The sequence below is a fragment of the Equus caballus genome, chromosome 17 (assembly GCF_041296265.1).
Source record: "Equus caballus isolate H_3958 breed thoroughbred chromosome 17, TB-T2T, whole genome shotgun sequence".
Taxonomy (NCBI): Eukaryota; Metazoa; Chordata; class Mammalia; order Perissodactyla; family Equidae; genus Equus; species Equus caballus.
Genome location: NC_091700.1, coordinates 38,286,495 through 38,309,083, shown reverse-complemented (window position 1 = coordinate 38,309,083; position 22,589 = coordinate 38,286,495). Strand labels below are relative to the sequence as shown.

At 42.1% G+C, this 22,589-nt stretch overlaps 3 protein-coding genes across 5 annotated transcripts in view; 2 read left to right on the top strand and 1 right to left on the bottom strand.

Annotated features, from left to right (window-relative positions):
- The window catches only part of LOC138918367 (uncharacterized), a 201,741-nt gene extending 196,742 nt beyond the window's left edge, over window positions 1–4,999 (top strand). The window contains exons 58-60 of the mRNA XM_070239620.1: window positions 1,009–1,104; window positions 3,087–3,154; window positions 4,733–4,999. Coding sequence (XP_070095721.1) covers window positions 1,009–1,104; window positions 3,087–3,154; window positions 4,733–4,844 — 276 coding nt within the window. The 3' untranslated portion in view covers window positions 4,845–4,999. The remainder of the gene's footprint in view (window positions 1–1,008; window positions 1,105–3,086; window positions 3,155–4,732) is intronic.
- Window positions 1–15,023, bottom strand: part of LOC138918380 (mitochondrial ornithine transporter 1-like) — a 132,316-nt gene extending 117,293 nt beyond the window's left edge. For 2 of the 3 annotated variants that reach the window (XR_011427712.1, XM_070239644.1), the window contains exons 1-3: window positions 14,698–15,023; window positions 12,420–12,589; window positions 11,287–11,445 (exon numbers count right to left, since the gene is read on the bottom strand). Coding sequence is in view for 2 of the 3 variants with exons in the window: in XM_070239644.1 (XP_070095745.1) it covers window positions 11,287–11,445; window positions 12,420–12,589; window positions 14,698–14,882 (514 nt within the window). In the remaining variant the exon portion in view is untranslated. Of the gene's footprint in view, window positions 1–5,571; window positions 9,803–11,286; window positions 11,446–12,419; window positions 12,590–14,697 lie in introns of those variants that run through there. The other variant, XM_070239643.1, reaches the window with a different exon arrangement.
- On the top strand, window positions 9,078–22,243 carry LOC138918385 (vacuolar protein-sorting-associated protein 36-like). The gene is made up of 6 exons (XM_070239663.1): window positions 9,078–9,093; window positions 16,433–16,498; window positions 17,886–17,950; window positions 18,578–18,662; window positions 19,615–19,691; window positions 19,779–22,243. The coding sequence occupies exons 2-6, from the start codon at window positions 16,448–16,450 to the stop codon at window positions 19,870–19,872; spliced, it is 372 nt and encodes a 123-aa protein (XP_070095764.1). The 5' UTR covers window positions 9,078–9,093; window positions 16,433–16,447; the 3' UTR covers window positions 19,873–22,243.
- Window positions 22,244–22,589: the final 346 nt, after the last annotated feature.

Here is a 22,589-nt window from a genome sequence, read left to right as displayed (position 1 = left end):
AGATACAGCCCTATCATACCTGAGCTTATTTCCATCATAACTTGACCTGCAGTCTCCACTCCAAGTAGACTGGGTCCCCTTTGGCCTTTGGAACACAATAATGTCTGATTCATGTTTTTGTTGGTCTTTCCTCCCCCTTCCCCTTTCTGGCCCCATCCACCACCCCCAGCTGCCTCCTGCCTGAACTGGATTATCTTTTCAATGCTCTTCTTCATTTATACAAGTCCTTCCATGCCAACTCAATTTCTACCCCCTTAGTGAAGCTTTATCATTCTATACCTCTGGTTAACCTCCCCTGAAGCACACAACAGCACACTCAGTCTTCATCATACAACTTGACACGTCATTATATGCCATGCTACTATTGTTCCTTATGTGTATAGCTCCCTGAAGCGTCAACTGAGTCTGCACCTTCTTCTGTATTTTTCACAAGGTCTAGTATAGACCTTTCTCACTGTGGTGCCACTATTATACAAGGATGAAGCAATAACAGAAATATTCAGTATAGCTTCAAAGTTGCTCATTCCAGAAACTTGACATATCTTTGGCCACTCCATCCAGCAGTCTGCTAGGAACAAGGCCTATGATCCCATCAGCAATCACAACATTTTGGATAGAACGTGACCAATTATGCATTGCTTTTTGAATGTGAATATCAACTTTAAAATTGAGCTTCTTAGCATGTTCCTAATATATGAAAATTGAGTGACACACATTCAACAGTAAAGTTTACTTGGTAAACCTCTAATAGAAAATTGAGTACTTGCTTTTCAACAGTGCCCCACCATAACCCTCAGATATGTTAGCCTTTCAAAAATGTAAACAACAGTATTGCAACTTTATAGAAATAATGATTAACGTGTAGATATACATGTGATGGGGCTGTGAGACCAAGAGTACTCAATAAATATAGGAAGCCTCAATAAGTGAACGTGAACTTCACTGTTCTACTCATTATCTCATTATTAGCTAGGTTTATAGTTCTGAACTCCATGTATTCATTCACAGATACATCATGATGTGGAAACAGACAGAGTAATAATTACACCTGTTAACTGTCCACCTCTGTATGATGACGTGAAAGTGCAATTTTTCTCTTCCTCCGTGAGTAATCAAGAAACAACCTATGCCATTATTCTTGTCTGGTCTTTGATTCTGGTTTGGGATTTCCTTTGCTACAATTCCCAACAAGGGAGATGATAGGAGATGTCAATCCCTAGCCAGGGAGAGGGAGAAAAGAAAAGCAACAAGTCAGATCTATAATTTTTTTTTAAAAGAAAAGCATATGTAATTTTAAAATTCTCTTGCTCATTTGTTTTTTCTAAATTCTATACAATTTGCATGGATTAACTTTCAAATAAGAAAAAAATACAAAAACCAAGATGTTAAAACAACAAAGGTATGTTTTACGCTATAGCAGTGATCACATTTTTGTTTTGTATCTTTAAAATACATCGCTCCCCAAGGGGATGCACTATAATTAGTGTTCGGGTGGTGAACATGATGTAATGTATACAGAATTTGAAATATGATGTACATCCGAAAAAAATAAAAATTAAAAAAATAAAAAAATAACACTAGCTTGTGCCAAACTAAAAAAAAAAAAAAATTAATCACTCCCCATAATTTACAACATACTTTAAAGTGAGGGAGATTTTATTTTCCTCTGAATTGATTTACAATACATTGTAAATGGTAGTTTTAATCTAATATTTACTTTATGAAAAACTGAACGTCTGCCATTGTCATTACTCTGAATATCATGTATATAGTTTATATTGATAGTCATAAAATGTGTGAGTAGGGCCAGCCTGGTGGTGCAGCAGTTAAGTTCGCACGTTCTGCTTCGGCGGCCCGGTGTTCACCGTCGGATTCCGGGTGCGGACATGGCACCGCTCAGCAAGCCCTGCTGTGGCAGCCGTCCCACATATAAAGTAGAGGAAGATGGGCACGGATGTTAGCTCAGGGCCAGTTCCTCAGCAAAAAGAGGAGGATTGGCAGTAGATGTTAGCTCAGAGCTAATCTTCCTCAAAAAAAATGTGTATTATTCTGTATATAACAAATTTCTAAGCCTCAGTCGTTTCATCTTCCTATTAAATCACCAAAGAGAACTGCCAATAAGTAAATATGCTGATCAATTTAAAACTTATTTCCTGTGCCTTCCTTCAGCTGCTGCTTGCTCCCTGTTGGGAGAGAATCTGTTAAGTACTGAAATGGTAAATATGTTGAAGCAAGTGACCTGGATTGCTCCCACAGTGGATGGTTACCCCTTGAATAATGGACCAGTTTGAATTCTCTATCAGTGGTCTCTACACCAAGCAGAAGCACTGGTGTAACGGCATTGACCCAGGGGACATTAGTAATACCTGGCCTTTGTGATTTTCCAGGGCCATGAGATGAAAGCACTTTCAAAAAATTTAGGTATTTTTATCATCATCAATAATGATGGTTAATTATCCAATGCAGCTGCTCCTTGTAGAAATGGACAATATATTTGGGCATAAATAATCATAGATCCTTAGTAGATTCTGTTTAGCACTATCTAAACCAGATTAAAAGACCACTGTCTACATTTATAAATACCTATCACGGAAAAAATAGATTTCCTTGAAATTTTTGGTAGAAACAGCAAAAGAACAGCAGTCTCGGGCCGGCCCAGTGGCGCAGCAGTTAAGTTCGTACGTTCCGCTTGGACGGCCCAGGGTTCACCGGTTTGGATCCCGGGTGCGGACATGGCACCGCTTGACAAGCCATGCTGTGGTAGGGGTCCTGCATATAAAGTAGAGGAAGATGGGCACAGATGCTAGCTCAGGGCCAGTCTTCCTCAGCAAAAAGAGGAGGATTGGTGGCGGATGTTAGCTCAGGGCTGATCTTCCTCAAAAAAAAAAAAAGAGCCGTCTCTTAAAGCCTTCTCCTTTGCGTGTTAAGTGTAATGTTAAAGACTGTAAGTGCTGCATATTTAATGGCTACAATTGTCTGATAAACATGAATAAAGGAAGGAATTTTAATCACTTTGGAATGATTAGTTCTTGGTATCAATTTTACTATGAAAAATAACCTTTTATTTTTAAACCATGTCTTTTTAGAATATTCCTAAGTACTATGACAAATGCCCGTTTTTCTTCTGGTTTCATACATCATTCATGAAAAACAGGTATGGCTATGATATAATCCAGTAGAAATGCCTTCATCTTCAATGTATGTGTAAGGTGAAATGGCAAGTCTTTTGCTGATTACCCTAAGCTCAATTTATAGAAACCAAAAAGTCCTCTAGTCACCACTCTTCATTGCCTTACTCATCTTAATCTGAGTATTTAAAAAATATGGTTATTCTTGAGACCCCCTGTTGCATCATCCTCAAGGTCTATACCATAGGACTGCATTATAAGTTAAAATGTATTCTAATCAGATCTCGGGTGTGGTGCTAAATCCCTCCCATGGAAGTTTAATATGAGTCTGCTCAGTACCTCGAATATGGCAGGTCCTCAGTATGTGTTGATGTACTGATGACCGGCCACCACCAAATTCTCTTCCAAAAGAAGGCATCATCTAGCAAGGCTTCAGCTAGTTTTAAAAGCTGATTGACTCATTTATATCAATGGCAGAAGTTATAAGACACAATAAGTACCATAAAGACAGCTAAAAAAATCATTAATAGTCTCCCATTTAAAATGATTTTCTAATAACTAAATTGGGAAAGCTTTTTTAAAAATTAATTGATTTGAAGATTATTATTCCAAAGAATCTTCTACCATATCTGGAAACTCATTCCTGAGTCTATAAGTTCTTCACTTTAAGGAGTATGTTTTGTGGTGCTGAAAATTTCAGATCATTGGTATCACCATACCATGAAATACAAAAGGAAAGTAATATCCAAAACCTTGTGCAGGTGAGTTTTGAAGAAGTGGTTGTGACTGTACGTGGCATGAATTGATAGTTCTCACTACATGCAAGCCTAGTCTTTCCTTCAACCCTGAACTACATCTAATCACACAAGTCCAGTGAGGCAACACTGAACTGAACATCCAGCCTACACACTTACAACAACACACATTTAATGGGTTCTGATAGACTGAAGTTTGGATTTAATGGAAAATTTCTAGCAATTTTTTCCCTAGATGTTTGCAAACAATAAACTTTGATTCCTAACAGGAACAAAGTCCCTCATATAGACATCTGGGCAGAACGTCACTTGATGCTACTCCTGAAAAGTGGTTCTTGCTAAGAACAGTTTTTTCCTTTAAAACACCATAATCATATGGGAGAGGCAACAAATTAGATGACTTTTCTCCTCACTTATGTGTTTCTAAAGATTTAACATTTAAATTTCCATACTACCTAGTAAAGCTGTTTTTATTAGTTACAAGATTCTTAATCAGCTGAAAATGCCAGCTTCATCATTTGAAAGACACTCAGTATTTTATTACTCTGTTTTAATACACATCGAGTCTCTCTGGCTGATTTGTCACATATAGAAACTTATTTTATTAAACCCAGATGTCATTAACTCCATTACAGGCAATGTTAAAAGAATTGACGACATGTTGTTACTGCTGTGTTACTGAGGATTAAGATACTTTGCGTCTCCCTAGAGAAGGTGGGAGGACGGGCTCTGAGAAGGGGCTGAGCCTAACCGTGGCCAGGTCTCTTCTAAAGCTCTAACAAGCGGGCCCGGCTGCATGGCTTTCCTCTTAGCCCAAAATTAAAGGTAATGATTTTTTTTCTATTCTAGGCTTTATCTTTCAAGAAGCGAACTGGATAATCCCCATAAACAGAAGACATGGAAAATTTACGGTCCAAAGTTTGCAGTCGAGATATATTTTAAAGCCAGAACTAACGTCTGACTGAGCACAGTGTCCTTTCCAGGATAGAATCACGTCTTTTCAATCCCTACTGCACGTTGACATCTTAAAAACCTGTCTCTTTGACAGTATACTTTTATTTACATATATGTACATGTATTAAGAAATCTATTAAAAATATAAAAGGTAAAATGTCAGTGGCAGTTTTTTTTTCTTCTTTGAAGGAATATACTTCACACATAGTTTTCATCTGTATTGAGATAAATTTGGAACACAGTACACAGGAACACTTGCCAGCCCTGGGGGTTAGTGGTTAAGATTCAGCGTGCTCACCACTGCGGCCTGGGTTCGTTTCCTGGTCAGGGAACCACACCACCCCATCTGTCGGTTGTCATACTGTGGCAGCTGCATGTTGATGTGATGCTGAAAGCTGTGCCACCAGTTTTTCAAATACCAGAAGGGTCACCCATGGAGGACAGGTTTCAGCAGAGACTCCAGACTAAGACAGACTAGAAAGAAGGGCCTGGCCACCCACTTCCAAAAAAATTGGCCATGAAAACCCTGTGAAGAGCAGCGGAGAATTGTCTGATAGAGCGCTGGAAGGCGAGAGGATGGTACAAAAAGACCGGGCAGGGTTCTGCTCTGCTGTCCACAGGGTCGCTGGGAGTCGGAATTGACTCAACAGCACTAACAGGAACATTAAAAGTTACCACTTTTAAGAACTTTGAAATAAAACTTTCATATCAAAATAATCGAGATATTTTAAAAATGCGATTCTCCCCAATACTGTGGGTTTATTTCATTTACTTATATATTTTTGAACAAGTATGTATTCCCTGCTTTCACATTTGTAATTTCAGGTTTATTAGAAAGGCAATCCCTATTTTCTTCCTCCACTTGATTTACAAACTGTCTGTTAGCAAACATCACATTGGCAGCAAAGACTGTTTCAAACCCCAAGAACCATTCCACAAGCAGTCCCCCACCCCCAACACACACTTCTCTCTTGCCCCAAGCACCGCACGGAGTGACGAGCTTCCTTTAATTCTACAGGCACAGACGTCGGGGAGGCTAACAGAATCTTGGTAAACATGAAGGATAAAGAATCTCAGTAACTTTTGCTTTTGTGTAACATCATAAGTGAAGCCAAAGGAAATATTTGCCTGGAGAAATCTAGATTATTTTACAACCCGCCCCTACTCACAACCGACTTCACTCAGGTGATGTGGAACTGCGAGGCAAGGTCACCTTTCTGTCATAAACACACGCTAGCCCTGTGTCCACCGGAAATCATATTCTCATTGGTACTGGGTGCTATTTTATACTAAGTACCTTCACTGCAACTTTATCTCAGGGCCATAATTGTCCTTGAAAACAGTTCTATTTTGGCTTTATTTAAATTATCCTTGAGTGATTTTCCTTTTATTGGCAAGGCTCTCAACAGTCTAGACCAAGTTGAATTTATCAAGAAGTGAGAGGTAGCAACTGATAAGAACCGGTGCCTCTGCTAAAACAGTGTACTCATTCCTGAAAACCTTGTGCTCGGCAAAAAGCACACTAAAAAAAAACAACAAGTTCGTGGGGAAAAAATAGGGTTTGGGACAGACCACTCCAACTAAGCAACTTCGTAACCAGCATGCTAACCACTCACCACCCAGGTTGGCAGCTCAGACTATCTGGCAGTTGCCACCGTAGGTATCTTTTTTAAAGGGGACCTAGAGCCATACTTTAGAGAAGGGCTGGTGGGTGGCAGAGCGGCACAGATGGGAGTAGAGCTCTGAGCCGCTGGGCATCATGGTGGCACAGAAAGCCGTGCAATCCTGGCAGGCTGCCTGGTTATGGTGCTCTTTTTTCCCCTCAAAATAGCCCACAAAGGGTCCCAGCTACCGGTGCAGCAGCCTAGCTGAAGACTCTCTGCTTTTCTGACAGAAGTTGTCATTTTACTCCCCTAATCGGGCTCCCCTTGGAGGAAGAGGTCTTGGAGGAACATGCTTTCAAGTTCCTTCCACGTTATGACTACTTTGTTCCCTGTATTTGTGTGACAGAAACGTGTTGTGGCAGAATACGTTGTACAGTTTCCTTTAAAATTCCTGGAGCAACAACCCACGGAGGGCAGAGGCGGCGGCGGGCTTAGGGGAATGGGGAAAAACTGCGATCTCACTCTTCAACCGAGCCAGTCACCTTTCTCAATACTGCCAACAACAAGGGAAGGAAAGCGCAGTTTTTAAGAACCTGGCTTTTAGAAATAAAGGGGACTACAGTTGGGGTTTCTCTCCCCTAATCCTCCAAAATGCATCAAGATTTCTGGCAATTCTGAGTCACCACACTCCCCTGCTTTTGCTCACCTAACAAGAACTGGTTTAGGGCCTCTTGGGTATTGCTTTCTTCAAACCCAGTGTGAAGCGTTCTTTGACCAATGCAAGAAACTTCCATCATAATACATCAGAATAATACTGGTTTTCTTAAACAGAATTTACTAATCTGAAATAGAATTATCCAAAACTTAATAGCAAGAAGTTTAACTATTTTAAAAGATAGAATGGCGTCCTGCCAAATCAGTCCCGTCCCATCCACAGCCTGGTGCAGGGGGAGTGATTCCAGAGAGCCAAGTTTCATACCGCCAGTGTATATAAAAAGTGTGTATTTTGGTCCATTTACCTACAGTGAAATAATTTTACATCAGGAATCTTGCTGACAAAAACCAATGCTTGTTGCAAGAAAACCACCACCTCGGAATATTACTAAACATGCCTCAAACATCACCGTCACTTAGTTCTTTGCATGGATATAAAGTACTTAAACAAAACAACCCATCATATGCTCAAATATTAGGTAAATAATTTAATGATGATAGAACAATAGAATTTCTTTAAACACAATATTTCAAGCTACTATATTTTTGTCTGGAGTACAAATCTGAAATGGTACAAATTGTACCCAAATACTGAACCATGAATTAAGCAAACAGAATGAAAAAAAAAATTCTCCTGACTTTGGTTTCCATTCCTTACTCCCACTCACTCTTCCTTGCCTCAGATGGCTTCTACTGAAGACACTTAGTTCAATCCTTAAAGGACAACATGAGAGGGTCTGCTGCCGACAGGGCTAACCCCCAGATGACCCACAGGCGCCGGGCAGGGGGACCACAGACTCTGAAGCACTTCACTTCCTGCTGGAAGCCAGTCCCATTTTCTACTTCGCTTCAAGCCAAGACTGCTGAGATGAGGCTCCCCTCAGTAGCTACTGACCATTTAAGTATGGAGAGAAAAGCAAGGTAGAAAAATTATTTACATTCTGCCAACAGGGACAGACACACCTGGTATGGACTACTATTAACAGTGTCAGGCTGCCTGCTTTCAGTCTCACAGGCTGCTTAAGAACACTTTTTACTGCGAGAGCCCTTGCAGGTCTTGGAGTGGCACGGAATGAGGTGGCTTGCTTTAGTGGTGACGAGGAGGACTCTCTTACACCAGGTGGCCAAGGAGCAGCTGCCCATCCCCAAGTCTGGGGATCGGATGAACTGGGGTTTTTGTTGTGGTTAGTACACATACATGGCAGAGTTTAACAAAACTACTTTTCCTGTTTCCTTGCTTTATAAAGTCACACCCCACATGGTCACCATTAAACTTCACTGACTGCCAGTACCAAATGTGAAAGGCTCCGAAACTGTAAAAGCAAGGCAAGCAGTATGGATCCTGAGACATGTTAGAATGGGTCAGCCCAGACATTACTCACAGTGGAGTGCAAACACTACACTGTGTCTAGTTCTGTCCGAGATGGGAGGACTCCACCCATGAGCCCCATCACTCAGTCACCAGACAGGGAACGAGGGCTTCTCTTGGCTTTGGCGCTCTGCTCCCTGGATGGGTTTCCAATTGGTGCAGGTAATGAGTGAGAGGCTCAAAGTAGATCAACAGCCCATAGATGGTCCAACACAATACTCTGGAATCCCACCCAGACCAGGAGCAAGACAGGAGCTAAGGGCTGTTGTCAGCCACAAGCTGACTTCACAAAGCACAGCAGCACAGCCCCCTCCCTTCAGCCCCTTCCTCAACCTAAAGCCCAGCAGACAGGAAGCTCTTTGGGAGAGGGAAGGGAAGTTGGCACGGGGAGGGCGTGCTGTTGCCCGAAGGCCTGATGCTCTAGGCCAAACCCAACAAGACGTCAGAGTGTAGAATATGATTCCACCTAGAAAATGAATGGCACTATTTTAACAGTAGAGCATCCTGGGAAAATCCAGGATGCCTACTCTGAAACAAATCAAGAACATGGAAGCCACACCAGTATGCAGGTATGGTCTCCTCTTTAAAACACAGATGGATATTTTAGTTTTCAAGCACCACAGGAAAACTTTTTAAAAACTTTAACCACTTAGTATAGTATAGGTGCTAAGCAGATTTTAAAAGAGACCCTACATATAGGATGGCTTAAGCAATCATTTATAACCATCTTTATGAAACGTGGTTAACGCCTCTAGGTTTTCCTGGTGAGATTTGAGATCAAACATGGAACAAAGTGTGCTTCACTCACAGCACATAACCATCCAGACTGCATGTACACATACAGGGTTACGCAAAAGCCCTGATATAACTGTATTTAGCCTTTCAGATTCGCTACAGAGGGCCAGCAGCTCGCCCTGAAAGTCCCACCAAGGACAAGAGCAGTAACTTTTCTATTTCAATACAATTATGAGCAGAAATTACATGATGTAAAATAGAGGTCCTTCCATAAAGCTGAAGATTTAAAGCAGAAGAGAAGACAAAAACAAATTTCCCACAAAATCAAAATAATTCACATTGGTCTTGTACTCCATGAAGCCCTGAGAGGAACTGCAGCCCTCAAACGCCTATTTGGATCTCGGTTCGCCAGAACACGTCAGTAAGCTTCAAACTGGCTCATCATCAACCTTCTGCTGTATTCATAGGCCAAGAATAGTGCCCCGTTGGCAGGGAACGCTCGGATCATAGTAGGTTTCAGTCCAGAATACAAGGCCATTATTCCTAGAAGATAAAAGGTGATGGAAGACTGAGACTCCCCTCCTTGGAGCCACCCCACAAAGCTGCAAAGCATAGATATTTTTACACTTAGAAATCCAGCCAATAGCACTAAAAACCAACAAGTGATGGAAAGACTTATTTCCGGGTTTCCCTGGACTGACGGAAACAAATCAACTAACAGAAACAGGACAAGTGTCAGGTCTCCCAGCAAAGCTGGTTGATGCTTAGGTAACATATACCAATTCCACACCTGGTTAACTTCTGGTAAATGGATTGGGTAGAGCTGAGGCCTCACGTGGGCAGACAGGAGGCAACCACAGAGCCACAGGAGGCAGCAGCCTTGCAGCTTCTCCTGGGGGGTGAGGGCCACGAGGCATTGGGCCAGCAGAAAGAGCACCGGCACTGAAGTCAGAGACCTGTTTCTAGCATCAACACCAGCGTTGAAGTCAGAGACCTGTTTCTAGCATTAGCACTGCCCAAGGTAGTTATGAAGAGCTAGTTAGATAATTGAGGTGTGAGTACTTTGTAAAACCATAAAGTGTTACGCAAATTTAAAGAGGGGTTACTATCAGTAATGTACAAGATGTCTGCACTCTATTTGGGATACAAACTAAACAGTTTCTGCATATTGTTATGGTGCTTTTTTTTTCTTTCTCTGCTTTATTTCCCCAAACCCCCCCCGTACATAGTTGTATATCTTAGTTGCAGGTCCTTCTAGTTGTGGGATGTGGGACGCCACCTCAACATGGCTTGACGAGCGGTGACATGTCTGCACCCAGGATCCGAAACCTGGGCCGCCACAGCGGAGCACGCGAACTTAACCACTCGGCCACGGAGCCGGCCCCTGCTCTCTCTCTTAAAATCAAGACAGGGACATTCACATCCCAAGGTTTAAGACGTACAGTGGATGCTGGAAGGACAGAACTTTACTCACTAGTTGCATAAAACTGGCTTTAAACAAACATTAACTGGAAAATCTTTATCCTCCTGCTTAACTCTAAGAATTGATAGCAAATTACCTTCAGAAGTTGCTTAGTGCATTTCTAATTCCAGAAGTCTTAGCATTAAGGATGTTGTACATTCTTTTAAATCCCTTCGTGGTTCTTAGAGATCATTTTCTGATAATACAGTATGTAAAACAAGTGGTGCTAACTTCAAAACACCTATTCCCTTAGACAAAGCCCCTAGTTAACAATTCCCTCCAGGCTATTGAGAACAAAGAATCCTGACAGGTACCCGGGCCAGGGGTTAGGAATAAGAACTTTAAATTTTCTTGAGAATAATGAAACTAACTAAACTAACTAACTAAACTAAAGAAAGGGGGTTGGAAACAGAAATCCACAAATGTGGATTAATATACAGTACTAGAAAAGGGATATGCGGAGGGGGAAGAAAGCAATTACACACCTGACCACCTCAACGAAACTAGCACCGAAATGACCAGCCCCTCTAAACATACCTCCTGTTTCTGCAATTACCAGACTCACCTTCATTTCTCACAACAGTTATAAAGGTTCCAAGAAATCCTGCCTGTTTCCCCGACATGGAAAGAACCTGAATTCTGGATTTTATACAATCCACTGGGTATACAGCAAGCCAGAGGCAGATTCCACCAACGCCACCACTTAACATCAAAGGGACAGGGCCTAGAGAAGAAAATTAGCAAACAGTATTTTGTCTCAAGGGCAGCTGATGTGATGTTTCCAGAGGCCAATGGCAGTGGCCGGAGGTAGGTACAAACAAAAACGCTGCAAACACAATTCCCTGAGGAGACTGTCGAAGCTCTAAGAGCATAAGGTTCCGGTTGGTGGCCTGGGTCTACCCCTCATCATGCCAGGACGAGAAGCCCAAGCGAGGGTCATGTTTAGGCTGATCATTGTGGCACTGTGGCCCTCCTGTGCCATCCTTGGAGGGCTGGCCCCTAGAATCAGCAGGCCCCCAGCAGCATGGCAACGCCTTACAGGAGGAATGAGAATAGAGGCCACTGAAATGCAGGGTGAGGCATTTATCAGCCTTCTCTTAACTATCTTAATGCCCCACAGCCCTGATTCTTCCTTTACCATGAAAAACCAAAGTTGTCTTATTAAACAAGACAGTTAAGCCTGGGAGCTTGACCAACCCCAGAATAAGTCCACCAACCATGAAGGGAGGTGTTCAAGAAAAAAGTTATCACCCATGTGATTCAAACATTGATATGGTTGTATCCAGCAGCTAAAGAGAACAAACTAGAAAGAACTACACTTTTCACTGCTCTCAAAACACTATCAAGACTTATTACCAAGTTCTCAGTTTATTGCAAGCTGACTTATAGGTAATTTCCCACAGGGAAAGTAATTTCTATATTTCTTCTTCCTGAAAATAGATCCAGAAGAAATTCACAAATGTTATTCTAGGGAAGAAGTTTGGGATGTGCTGCTCCAGCCCCTGTCCTGAGGAAATTATGAAGCCCAGAAGAAGATGCTAGAAATCATTCGGCCCTGTGACTTTCTGCGATTTAGAATCTCCCCAGTGCCAGGTGGATCCCCTACAAGGCGGCGCAGAGTGCACGGAATCCGCAGCAACCATACAGTCGGGAAGCGGACACCATCAACCCACCCGCCGTCCACGCAAATACATTTACCTAGTTCATCTTTTGATCTCCCAGATGCAAAAAACGATCGGCTCAGTTCATAGCCACCGAAGAAGAAGAAATAGCCCGGTACTTCTCGAAGTAAAGTGCTCGAGAGTCCATGGTAGAAGCTCAAGGGGCCATCCTTCCTAAGGATACTCTTCACGACAGACCAAACTGTACTGGGAGGAGACACAGAGAGACAGTTACAGCAGGCGAAGCAGCTGAATCTGTAAACAGAGAACCAGAATTCTAAAAGGCCGCTGTGGGAAGGAAATCTCAGATACAGCTATTTTATAACAACCTTTGTCACCTGAACTACTCCAGGGTAAAGAAATCTCATTAAAATGGAAGCACACATTTCTAGAAGGCATATTATCAAAGATGTAAAAAAGCTAACATCCAATTTTTCAATACGGAATAAGCGAAATTACAATAAGGAGTTGTCCAAACTCAGCAAGAATAAAACGGTATCCTATTTGCCCAGTCCCTTACCTCCCTCGATTTCTATCTCCCCAACCTTTCTTTTGATCTGCTGTGTTCTGAGAAAATTGGTTCAGGTGTTTAGGGTTTGTCTTATTCTGTGTCAGTGCAGGGAAACGAGCAAGTAACATTAAACATTACTTTAAGGCAAGACAAAAGAAATTCTAAGAATGGAGCTACGGCTCCTGTAAGGCAAGAAGCACCAGGACTTAGTTCTTAGAGAGGTAGGTGTGCAAGGCTTTCTAATTAAGCAGATCCGAGTCCTGCAGCAGCCGGAACACAGCACCCCGTCCATCTAGACTCCTCTTCCCGAGTACGTGCACCGTGGCAGGAAGAGCGCAGAACCCGCACACTCAGCAGCCTGGCGGACCCCTCACTCCTCACTTTGTTCTCAGAGAGCAGGTGACTCAGTTTGGACCAATGAAGGACCAAGCCCAGAGGGAACAAAGGCCACCTGCTTTTGATGATTATCTTCCTTCCTCGGACTTCAGAAGGCTTCATCGGGTATTATCCATCAGCCAGGTCCTTCCTGCAACGCTGCTCTCATCCTCGGATGTGAACGTAACAAAGTAACCCAACTCGACACGGCCAGCCTACCTTCCCATCCAAGTCTTAACCCCAAGCTACTCTACATCCCTGCGTGGCCACTGCTATGCCTAAAATACAGTCAGCCAGTACTTACTTTCACGCAAGCTGTCCATCTGCCTAAGTCCTTTGGACCTAACTATTTTCCTTAAAAATACCTTAAACCACTACAAGGGGCATGAGGGCAACTTTCTGGGGGCTATTAACATCCTACTTCTTGGGCACTGGTTACAAAGGCATGTTCATTTCACACTTACGTTTTCTGTGTGTGTTCGTGTTACTGTGTACACATACTATCTCAATAAAAAGTCTTAAAGACTCACAGTTTTGGACTCTGGGCTATGAATAATAGATTCAAATTGGTTGTAAAGAATCCCAAGGGTGCAGGAAATTGGGCTCTATTACAAACCCCAGCCTCGCTGCTGCAAGGGGACTGGTAACTCTGAAAATGGTCAATTTATCTACCAATTTTCCCCAGTGGATTGACAGGGTCTGAGTTAACCACAGCAATATTCACCCCCAGAACTGCAGTCAGCCAGATGTGAAGATAAATAAGCAAGTTTTGAGATTAATCAGGATAATAAATTGCTTTACAATTCAAATAAATCATATGTACGTGACATATACACCTTCACAGGGTAACTAGGATCTTTCAAGACTGAGCTGGAGAGGAATTTGATCTGAAGGGCAGCTATGCTCACAACGGTCCTGCTCAGTGTTCCCAGAACTGGCGCCCTTTGCAGGTCCGCTTGAAGGATTAGGGAGGGGCGTAAAGAAAGTTACCGCTGGGATCTGAGGTGATCAGCCTGAACATCTACGTGAAACCTGGGAAAGGGCATCAAATATTCATCTCAGAACCAAAGCGTCCCTTATGAAGGCTCAGTTCTCACACACAGTTCCAAAGCTGTCTGCCATGTGCCTCCAAAAACAGCTGGGGATCATGCCTTATGCCCTCAACCGGTCAAAAGGGGTAGAAGCTCCTGGCTTCATCACTTCTGGGGTATTAAACACCTGTCTATGATGTTCTGTGGCCTGGGGGGTGGGTCTGACCACCACAAATAGTCCGTTCAGAAAATTATTCTGATTGGTAGAAGTTCTAGAAACAGTATTTTGGATTAGACACATCTGTTTCTATATCTGTCACTTAATTTTAGTACAATATATTTTTTAAAATACTCAATACATGTTCGAGACCTAATGTTTGTGCCCAAGCGGTGCTTACTTCTGGCTTTTGGCTATCTTCCCCGACATCTGCGTTTCGTACATGGTCTGTAGCCGGCACTTCACAAGCTCAGTGGGGCAGAGCACCAGGGCAGCAAACGCGGAGGCGAAGGAACCGGCAGCCGCATTATGCAGGTCACTGAAAGGACACAGCACAGGAGACCAGTTACCTGTCCAGCCGTTCATTCATGCAGCACTCACTGCGCTGAAACTCAGTGGTAAAGGAGAGTGCAGATGAAGGGAGAGAAACACTTCCTGAGTGCCCACCAGGAACGTGCACGTGCTGTTTCATTGAAGGATCTGCAACTCGGTGAGGCGAACAGCAAGACCCCAACTGCCACACGGAGAAAACGACACTTAGACATGATACATGTTGTGCCCAAAGTCACACAGCTGCTAAGTGGCAATGATAGGATTCGAACCCAGGTCTGCCTGACTGCAGGATCCATGCTCCTTTATCAGTCACAACGCTATGGACTGAATGTTGGGCCCCCCACCCCAGATTCCTTTGTTGAACCCTTTAACCCCAATGTGACGGCATTTTGGGGGCGGGGAGGGTCCTGTAGGAGGTAATTAGGTTTAGATGAGGTCACGAGGGTGGAGTCCTCATGAAGGGATTAGCGCCCTTATAAGAGACCAGAGAGCTAGGCTGTGCTCGCTCTCTGCCATATGAGGACACAGCAAAGTGGTCCCTCTGCAAAACAGGAAGAGGGCCCTCCCCAGACACGGAACCAGCCAGCACCTTGATCCTGGACTTCCCAGGGTCTAGAAGTATGAGTAACAAATGTGTGTTGTTTAAGCCACCCAGTCAATGGTATTTTGTTACAGCAGCCAGAACAAGAAACACAGTGACACACAAAACAAAACCAAAAACCATGGAGGAGGAAAAAATTACCTATAGTCCCATCACCCAAAAACATACACTATTAATACTTTAGTGTATTTGCCACTAAGCTTTAAATAAAACTAGGTTCTGAGGCTATGCCTACATGCTCAAAATCCAACCTGGAGCAGTGGAGCATATAACTGCCACAGATGAAAACCCAGGATAAATTTTTAACCAAAAAGCTGCCATTGCAAAAAGATTTCCCAGGTCAGCTGGTGACCGCCTCAACCTCAGCAACAGACGGCATGAGGGTGTGATGGTGCCGGAGGAGAGCATAAGGCCGGTGCACGTCAGCAGTTCGAGGGTTGTAGGTAAAATGACTACACTGGAAATGTAAACGGAGGAATGAACGCACATTAGTCCAAAAGCGGAAGCACTCACCGCATCTCCTGTGGGTTTAGTGCCACAAGCCACAGTCAGCAGCATTTCCATCAGGAGGTGCATAACGTCTGAGCGTCTTTTTTTGTGATGTTGGCAGCCATTGGTAGTCATTATGGAGATCTGTTACTTTATTAGGGGTTGTAAAATGGTGATATTCCTATTTAATTCTATGATTTTTTTCATTTATTAGTTGGAATAACTTGAAACATTTAAATACACTTTCTGAAACATGAAAGAAGAGAGCCCCATTTTTCGTTGAGTAAATGTTAAAACAGTAATAATGACAAGTCCAAGTATTGAATTTGAATTGCCTCAGGGTATCTGAACAGGTCTTCCTGTTTGTAAATACAGTTTTCAAAAGCTTCTTAAGAAATTTTATGATTTCTGATTTCACTCTGATTGTGATTTCTGTTAAATGCCAACTGGTGCTAAGTGTAACGTAATACTTCTTTTGTTTCATTTTTAACAGGAATGAGGAGGAATAATGTCACTCACAGAGGTATACTGTTTAGTAAACCGAGCTCGAGGAATGGAAGTAAGAATAGAATATTTAGATATTCTTTTAACTAATTATAGACTTTCTTAATATAGTACAAATTCCCCTATAGTGAATAGAATTTGAGGAAGGGTTGTGAATATCAAAACTATTTGGAGAAGCAGTGTGGTGCAGTGAATAGAATACTGCCCTGGGGTCTAGGAGGTAGATTCTGTTCCTGGTTTTGACAGTGATTTGCTGAGTGACCTTGAGTAGCTTACTTAACCTCTCTGGACTCAGGTTTTCTACCTTTAAAATAAGGGTTTGGACGCACAGATACCTTTCAGCTCTAATGTTCTGTGTTTGTGTTGTTGTGATTAATAAGGTTGAGTGTGATGCCCCTTCTCTGTGATAGTTACCTGTTTGAATTAACTGGGTTGGATACCAATTGCCTGTAAATGATACAGAAAAAGCTGCCCCGCTTCTTTGGCTCTGAATCTGCAGCCGCTGTTCAACTCTCATTGTCCCTTCACACCCAGATGTCCTTGGCCTCCAGGGTTCTCGCCTTTGTGCCCTCTAAATCAGTTTTGTGGTGTCAGCTCCATGCAAATGACCCACACCTGTCTCTCCAGCATTCAGCCCGCCCCATGAGCTAAGCCTCTGCTCTGTTCTTATTTCAATAGTCATCATAACTGCCATCAGTGAGTGTTCACCATCCGCCAGGCACTCTGCAAGGGTTCCCTCATCTAGCCGCCCAATAACTCAGTGAGGGGCCTACTTTTACTGTCCCTGTCTGGGGGATAATTTGGGGAAGAGGAAATTGAAGCTTAGAAAGATTAAATAATTTGACCATGGCAAATTATTTGGACCCAGGCTGGGCTGGCTCTGGAGCCATTCTTTGTGACTCAGAGCTGTGCTTGTCAGCCACCACATGGGCTGAGTCTTTAAGGCCATGTGGTTCAGAAGGGTAGCTGCTAGCTAGCCACGTGTGGCCACTGCGAACTTGAAGTGTAGTTAATGTAAACTGAGAGGTGCTGTAAGTGTAAATTATACATTGACTTTACAAGATTTAGTACAGAATAAAGAATTCTTAAATATCTCATTAGTAATTTTTGTATTGATAATGTGTTGAATTTTTGGACCTATTGGGTTAAATAAAACATATGTATTAAAACTAATTTCACCTGTTTCCTTTTATTTTTTTAATGTGGCTACTAGAAAATTAAAAATTACATTTATGACTTGCATTTTGTTTCTGTTGGATAGCACTGCTTTAATGAGTAGAAGTCTGCTTCTTTGTTAATCCTTTTTGCCTTGTAGTGATTAAGCTACCTAAAATCCTTGATAAACGATGTTTTAAGTTTGCTCTTCTGTTTCAGTGGTCATTATAATTATATAGCATCACTCTATTAATTTTCAGTGTAAACTGGATTTGTTTCCCCATTAGTTGCTCTCGCCAGAAGATTTAGTGAATGCGTGCAAGATGCTGGAAGCGCTGAAATTACCTCTCAGGTAAAAGGTCCTCCGCGGGGCCTTGCTGGCTGTAGTCGCTACTCCTCACAGAGAGGACAGGCAAGCCCTGCCAGGTGCCGTCCTGCAGGGCCAGCCACCATATCGCCCCTCTTGAAATTACATTCCGTGCGAACAGAATTCACTGGGCCCACAAGCATCTCTGTCATTCTGGCCTCCATCCTTAGGGCTGGGCGTGGCCTGCGGGTGCTAGTAGTCTGATGGCTGTGGATTGAGGGCAGTGAGAGTAGAATGTAGGCACCTCCCATGAGGCCAGAGTAACCAGCGCCTCCTCCCCTAGACATTTTGCGTTAGTTTCTGGAAGCTTAGAAGTGCAAATATTGAGCTGTGAATTATATTTTCCTTATCCTCAGGTTAAAAAAAAGTAGCCATACGTATTTCTGGATTATAGAAAAGCCTCTGGATTATAGTTCATAATTTTATTACCTGTTTATTCATGAGCTTTTTAGTTATGCCATGGTTGCTTGTGGTCGTTATGTTTTAAAGGTTATTTTGTGTTATTCTTCCCCTCATACCTGGGCATAAAAGATATCAAGAAATACTTGCGCCTCCTCAGGGGTTGAAAATCCCTGATATTCATGGCTTTGTTCTCCCATCTGCGATTTGTAGGCTCCGAGTTTTCGACAGCGGCGTCATGGTAATTGAGCTTCAGGCCCACAAGGAAGAGGAAATGGTGGCCTCAGCCTTGGAGACAGTATGTGAACCCGGCTTCCTCTGGTTATTAGGGCTTGCTACCAAGACGCGATGCTTAGCAACTCGAGAAACAGGATTTCCTTTTGGATTTAACTTTACTAAAAAGTAACATTTGAAGACCCAATTAAAAACAGTTTATCATTAATGAATAAATAGTAATCAAAATTATACTTTGAAAGCTTTTTGAAACTTCCCGATACTCGTAACGTCTTGTAAGTAAGGAGATAGAATTAGTGAGGCGTTCTCTTTTCATTTGATGCCCAGTGTTGAGAACAGGTTCTTAACTCTGTTAATCAGAATGTTACCCATGACTGAACTTTTTCTTTCAGTAACACCCACATAAGCAGCATTATAAAACATCACAAGTTGTTTTGTGAAATAATTGCTTCAAAAAATATGAAAAGCAACTGTAGTTTAGATGGCTTTTGCTGGCCAAACTGCTAATATTACTCATTAGGATATTTGAAATATTACTGCCTTCATAGCCTCTGCGGCGAGCCTGTATAATTTGAATAACTCATATTTATTATGCTTCTAATTTTAAGCTCGATGAAAATCCCAAGACTATAGGTATTTCTACCACATATTTTAAACTACATCTGTAGATAAGGGTCCTCAGTGGAGCGTGTAATATGCACTCAATTAGAATTTGTCGTATGTTCCTTCTTAGAATAGCAAATAGTTCTTTTTAAGCTTTACCGCAGTGCCTTTGTACTCCCGCACTGTTTTACTATGCACTTCGTGATATTTTAACCTCTTCTCTGTTTGTTCTGGGTCGTTCAGCTTTTGCAGAATTAAACATTAGTGAAGAAGAGGTGGTTCTGTAGTGGATATTCTTACATTTAGTAGGAAATTCAGTCAGTTATTTCCCGAGTATACTGGTGGACGCTCTCCTTAGGTTGGCGCCTAGACGGTCCACACCATCACATTTTTCTGCTCTGTGTTTCTGTTAGGTTTCAGAAAAGGGATCCCTAACGTCAGAAGAGTTTGCCAAGCTCGTAGGAATGTCTGTCCTCCTGGCCAAAGAACGGTACGTAAGGTCCTTGCTCTTCATTACACCTTGTAGTTTGTGTTTCTGAACAGACACATGATTGTGGCTTTTCCTCTTGATTTCTAGGTTGCTTCTTGCAGAGAAGATGGGCCATCTTTGCCGAGATGATTCCGTGGAAGGCTTGCGATTTTACCCAAATTTTTTTATGACACAGAGCTAAGGGTTTTGTATTTGAAATACTTCTTGTCCGTATCTTTGCGTCATGTAGAGGTTGTCTGACATTGAGCTCAGAGTAAACCCTGATAAACTGAGCATTTACAGGAACTTTGCAGTATCATATAAAACCCTTTTAGTTTCTCCCTAAATATAAGGGTCCAGGAAGGTTATTTAGGATAAATATAGGAAAATACAGAAAAATGAATGACAATGTGAATTTGAAATCATGCTACAGTTGTAAAGAACCCTCAGAGTTGAACTTGAAATATGGTAGATTTTCACTCAATCCTCAAGTCTGACTGTTTTTTAAGGAAAGGAATTTAGTTCATGGGGGAAGAAAAGGAGAAGCTGCATGTTTGGACAGGTTAGAGTGTTATTTTGATGTGAGAAAAATTCACTGAATTATAAATAAGGTTTTTTCCTGTATCTAATGTGCCCATTTTGGGGGGTTTTCATGAAGCAAGTCGTACGTATGGGGTCGTCTAAGAACCTGACAACATTAGAACAAATATCAAACTGCGGAATGCTGTCAGCAGCTCCTCCTAAGGGCTTTTCTTTGGAAGCAGCCATACGCATGTCTGCAGCAGACCAAATAAAGCACTTAAAAAGGGAGAGAAGTTTATTTGTCTTACGTATATATTATCTGAGTAGTTTCTTTCTTTTTTTTAAGTGATGATTTCATAGCTGGCATTTAAAGAATGCAACTATGTCATTTGGTTTAAAAAGTACTGTGGATTTTGAAACTGAATTAAAGAGCTGTGTAGACATGCCCAGAGATAAGATTACAAATTTGGGAAGCAGACGGCTCCGGAATTCCCTAGGATTGTTGTGCAGGGGAGGGGCTGGGAGAAGCTTGAACTAGCTTAACAGGAACCTTGGTGCTCTTTGACCTCGAAGCCAAGGACAGGAACATAGACAGTGGAAAAGTAAAATGTCTCCTTTTCCTTCCCTTAAGGAGTTTCAACATTGAACTTTTAAAAATATTTCTATCACATTCTAGCAATATTTTTTTTCTTTACCCCACACATCATAAGTTGTGTGGAGAAACTATCTCGCCAAACAGTATTACTGAGGTAACAAAAACTGGCCGATGTTGAATTTAGATTGCTTGAGTTTTAAAGTGGACTTGCCTGCCTTCATATGTTACTGTGGTACAGCATACAGTATGTCGGCATTACCTCAAACTCAGGGACCCCATGGGGACGAGAACCCCCTCTTCCTGAGACTGAGTTGGAAGTGGAAGGTAGCGATAGTTTTTGACCAAGTCTCTGGAAGGGATAGTATCTGTATCGAGAGAAGGGTTGAGACCAGGAGGAGGGGATACCCAGGGCCACACTCTGGGGTCCCTAAGACATTCTCACTGAGTGAGGTGGAGGGCCACTGCCTGAGGCTACTGCAGATGCCCTTTGGGGACCCTTTGCCTTTGCAGGAACCCTCGGCCGCAGACCCAGGGAATCCCTCCAAGTGCAGGCAGAGTCTGTCCCTGATCCCTGCCTGAAGAGTGGCTGTCACTGCTTTGTGTCCTCCAGTGTCATGGGAATGTTGTGGCTGAGGCATCCTGCCTTACTTAGTCTTTGTTCTCCAAATCTGTCACTGATTCTATATTGTGATGACAGATCCCCGAATTCCCCCATTGCTCAGCTTCAGGTTTGTTTTGGGGAAATTCAGTGTCGGCTGCCCAAATCTTTTGGGTCCTTGTGTAAGCCTGTTTATGTCACTCCCTTCTGAGTTGTACTCTCTCTCACTGCTCTGGCATACTTGCACGTGCACATGCACGCACACATACACACATGATATCTGGCTACGGCTTGTAAAAATTACAAAGATAAATAATCTGTTTCACCGCTTAATGAGTTGCAACTAAGGTTGTTTGGGCTCCTGGATCTAGCTCTCATGGTTCGGATTCATTACAGCAAACTCCCATTGTTCACCATATTGATTTACAGTAGTGTGACAACATTAACAAACATGGCGCAACCTGAATTGTATAAGGCGAACTAAAGAAGAAAAGTGACATATGAATAATTTCATTGTTTAATTTTTTAAGTGGGCATTCTCCACTGTTTCCAGACCTCTGTATGTATATTTTTATCTTTTTTTTTTTTTTTTTTTTTTGCCAAATAAGATGTTATTTTGGTCCTCTGTTGGTAGAGGTTTTGTTTAAATAGAACCAATCAGGCCCTAAGTGCAAAAAAGTTCTGTCTTGCTGCTTATCACTGGTGTGGTTATTATTTTTGCTTTCCTAACTTTGCTCTTAGGAGCATAAATCTGTTTGTAGCTTTATGGTAATGGGATATTTCTAGTCACATACTGTCAAAAGTTTTTTTACATTGTACAAGTGAAGATTGCTTTCAGGATTAAATGATTGGAATTAATGTATATAGAGTAAAGTTTTTGCAAAATTTAAAAACGATGTTTCTTGGCGTTCTTTTTAAATACTCTTTGAAAAATATATGAAAATGATAAACCTTTAGTTAGAATAAGCCAGTATGTTACAATTTTTTTGTTTAGATTTTATAATCGAGTTGATTATAAATATTTATGACCTCAAGCTCTTACTATTTTAGTTTTAAAAGAATGGGAAATGGCTCATGAACTGTTTTCTTCTAATTCCTGATGTGAATTCCACTGTTGATTGACCTTGTGTGTTCATGTGAATGTACTGTCTCTCATTCCCTGTTACCAGACAAATCTGACCAGACGTGATTGTCAGCATTCTCA

Coding starts and splice junctions, on each gene's coding strand:
- LOC138918385 (XM_070239663.1), top strand. CDS start 16,448: ATGTCACTCACAGAGGTATACTGTTTAGTAAACCGAGCTCGAGGAATG. Junction 16,499..17,885: donor ACCGAGCTCGAGGAATGGAA/GTAAGAATAGAA, acceptor TTTCCCCATTAG/TTGCTCTCGCCAGAAGATTT. Junction 17,951..18,577: donor GCGCTGAAATTACCTCTCAG/GTAAAAGGTCCT, acceptor TGCGATTTGTAG/GCTCCGAGTTTTCGACAGCG.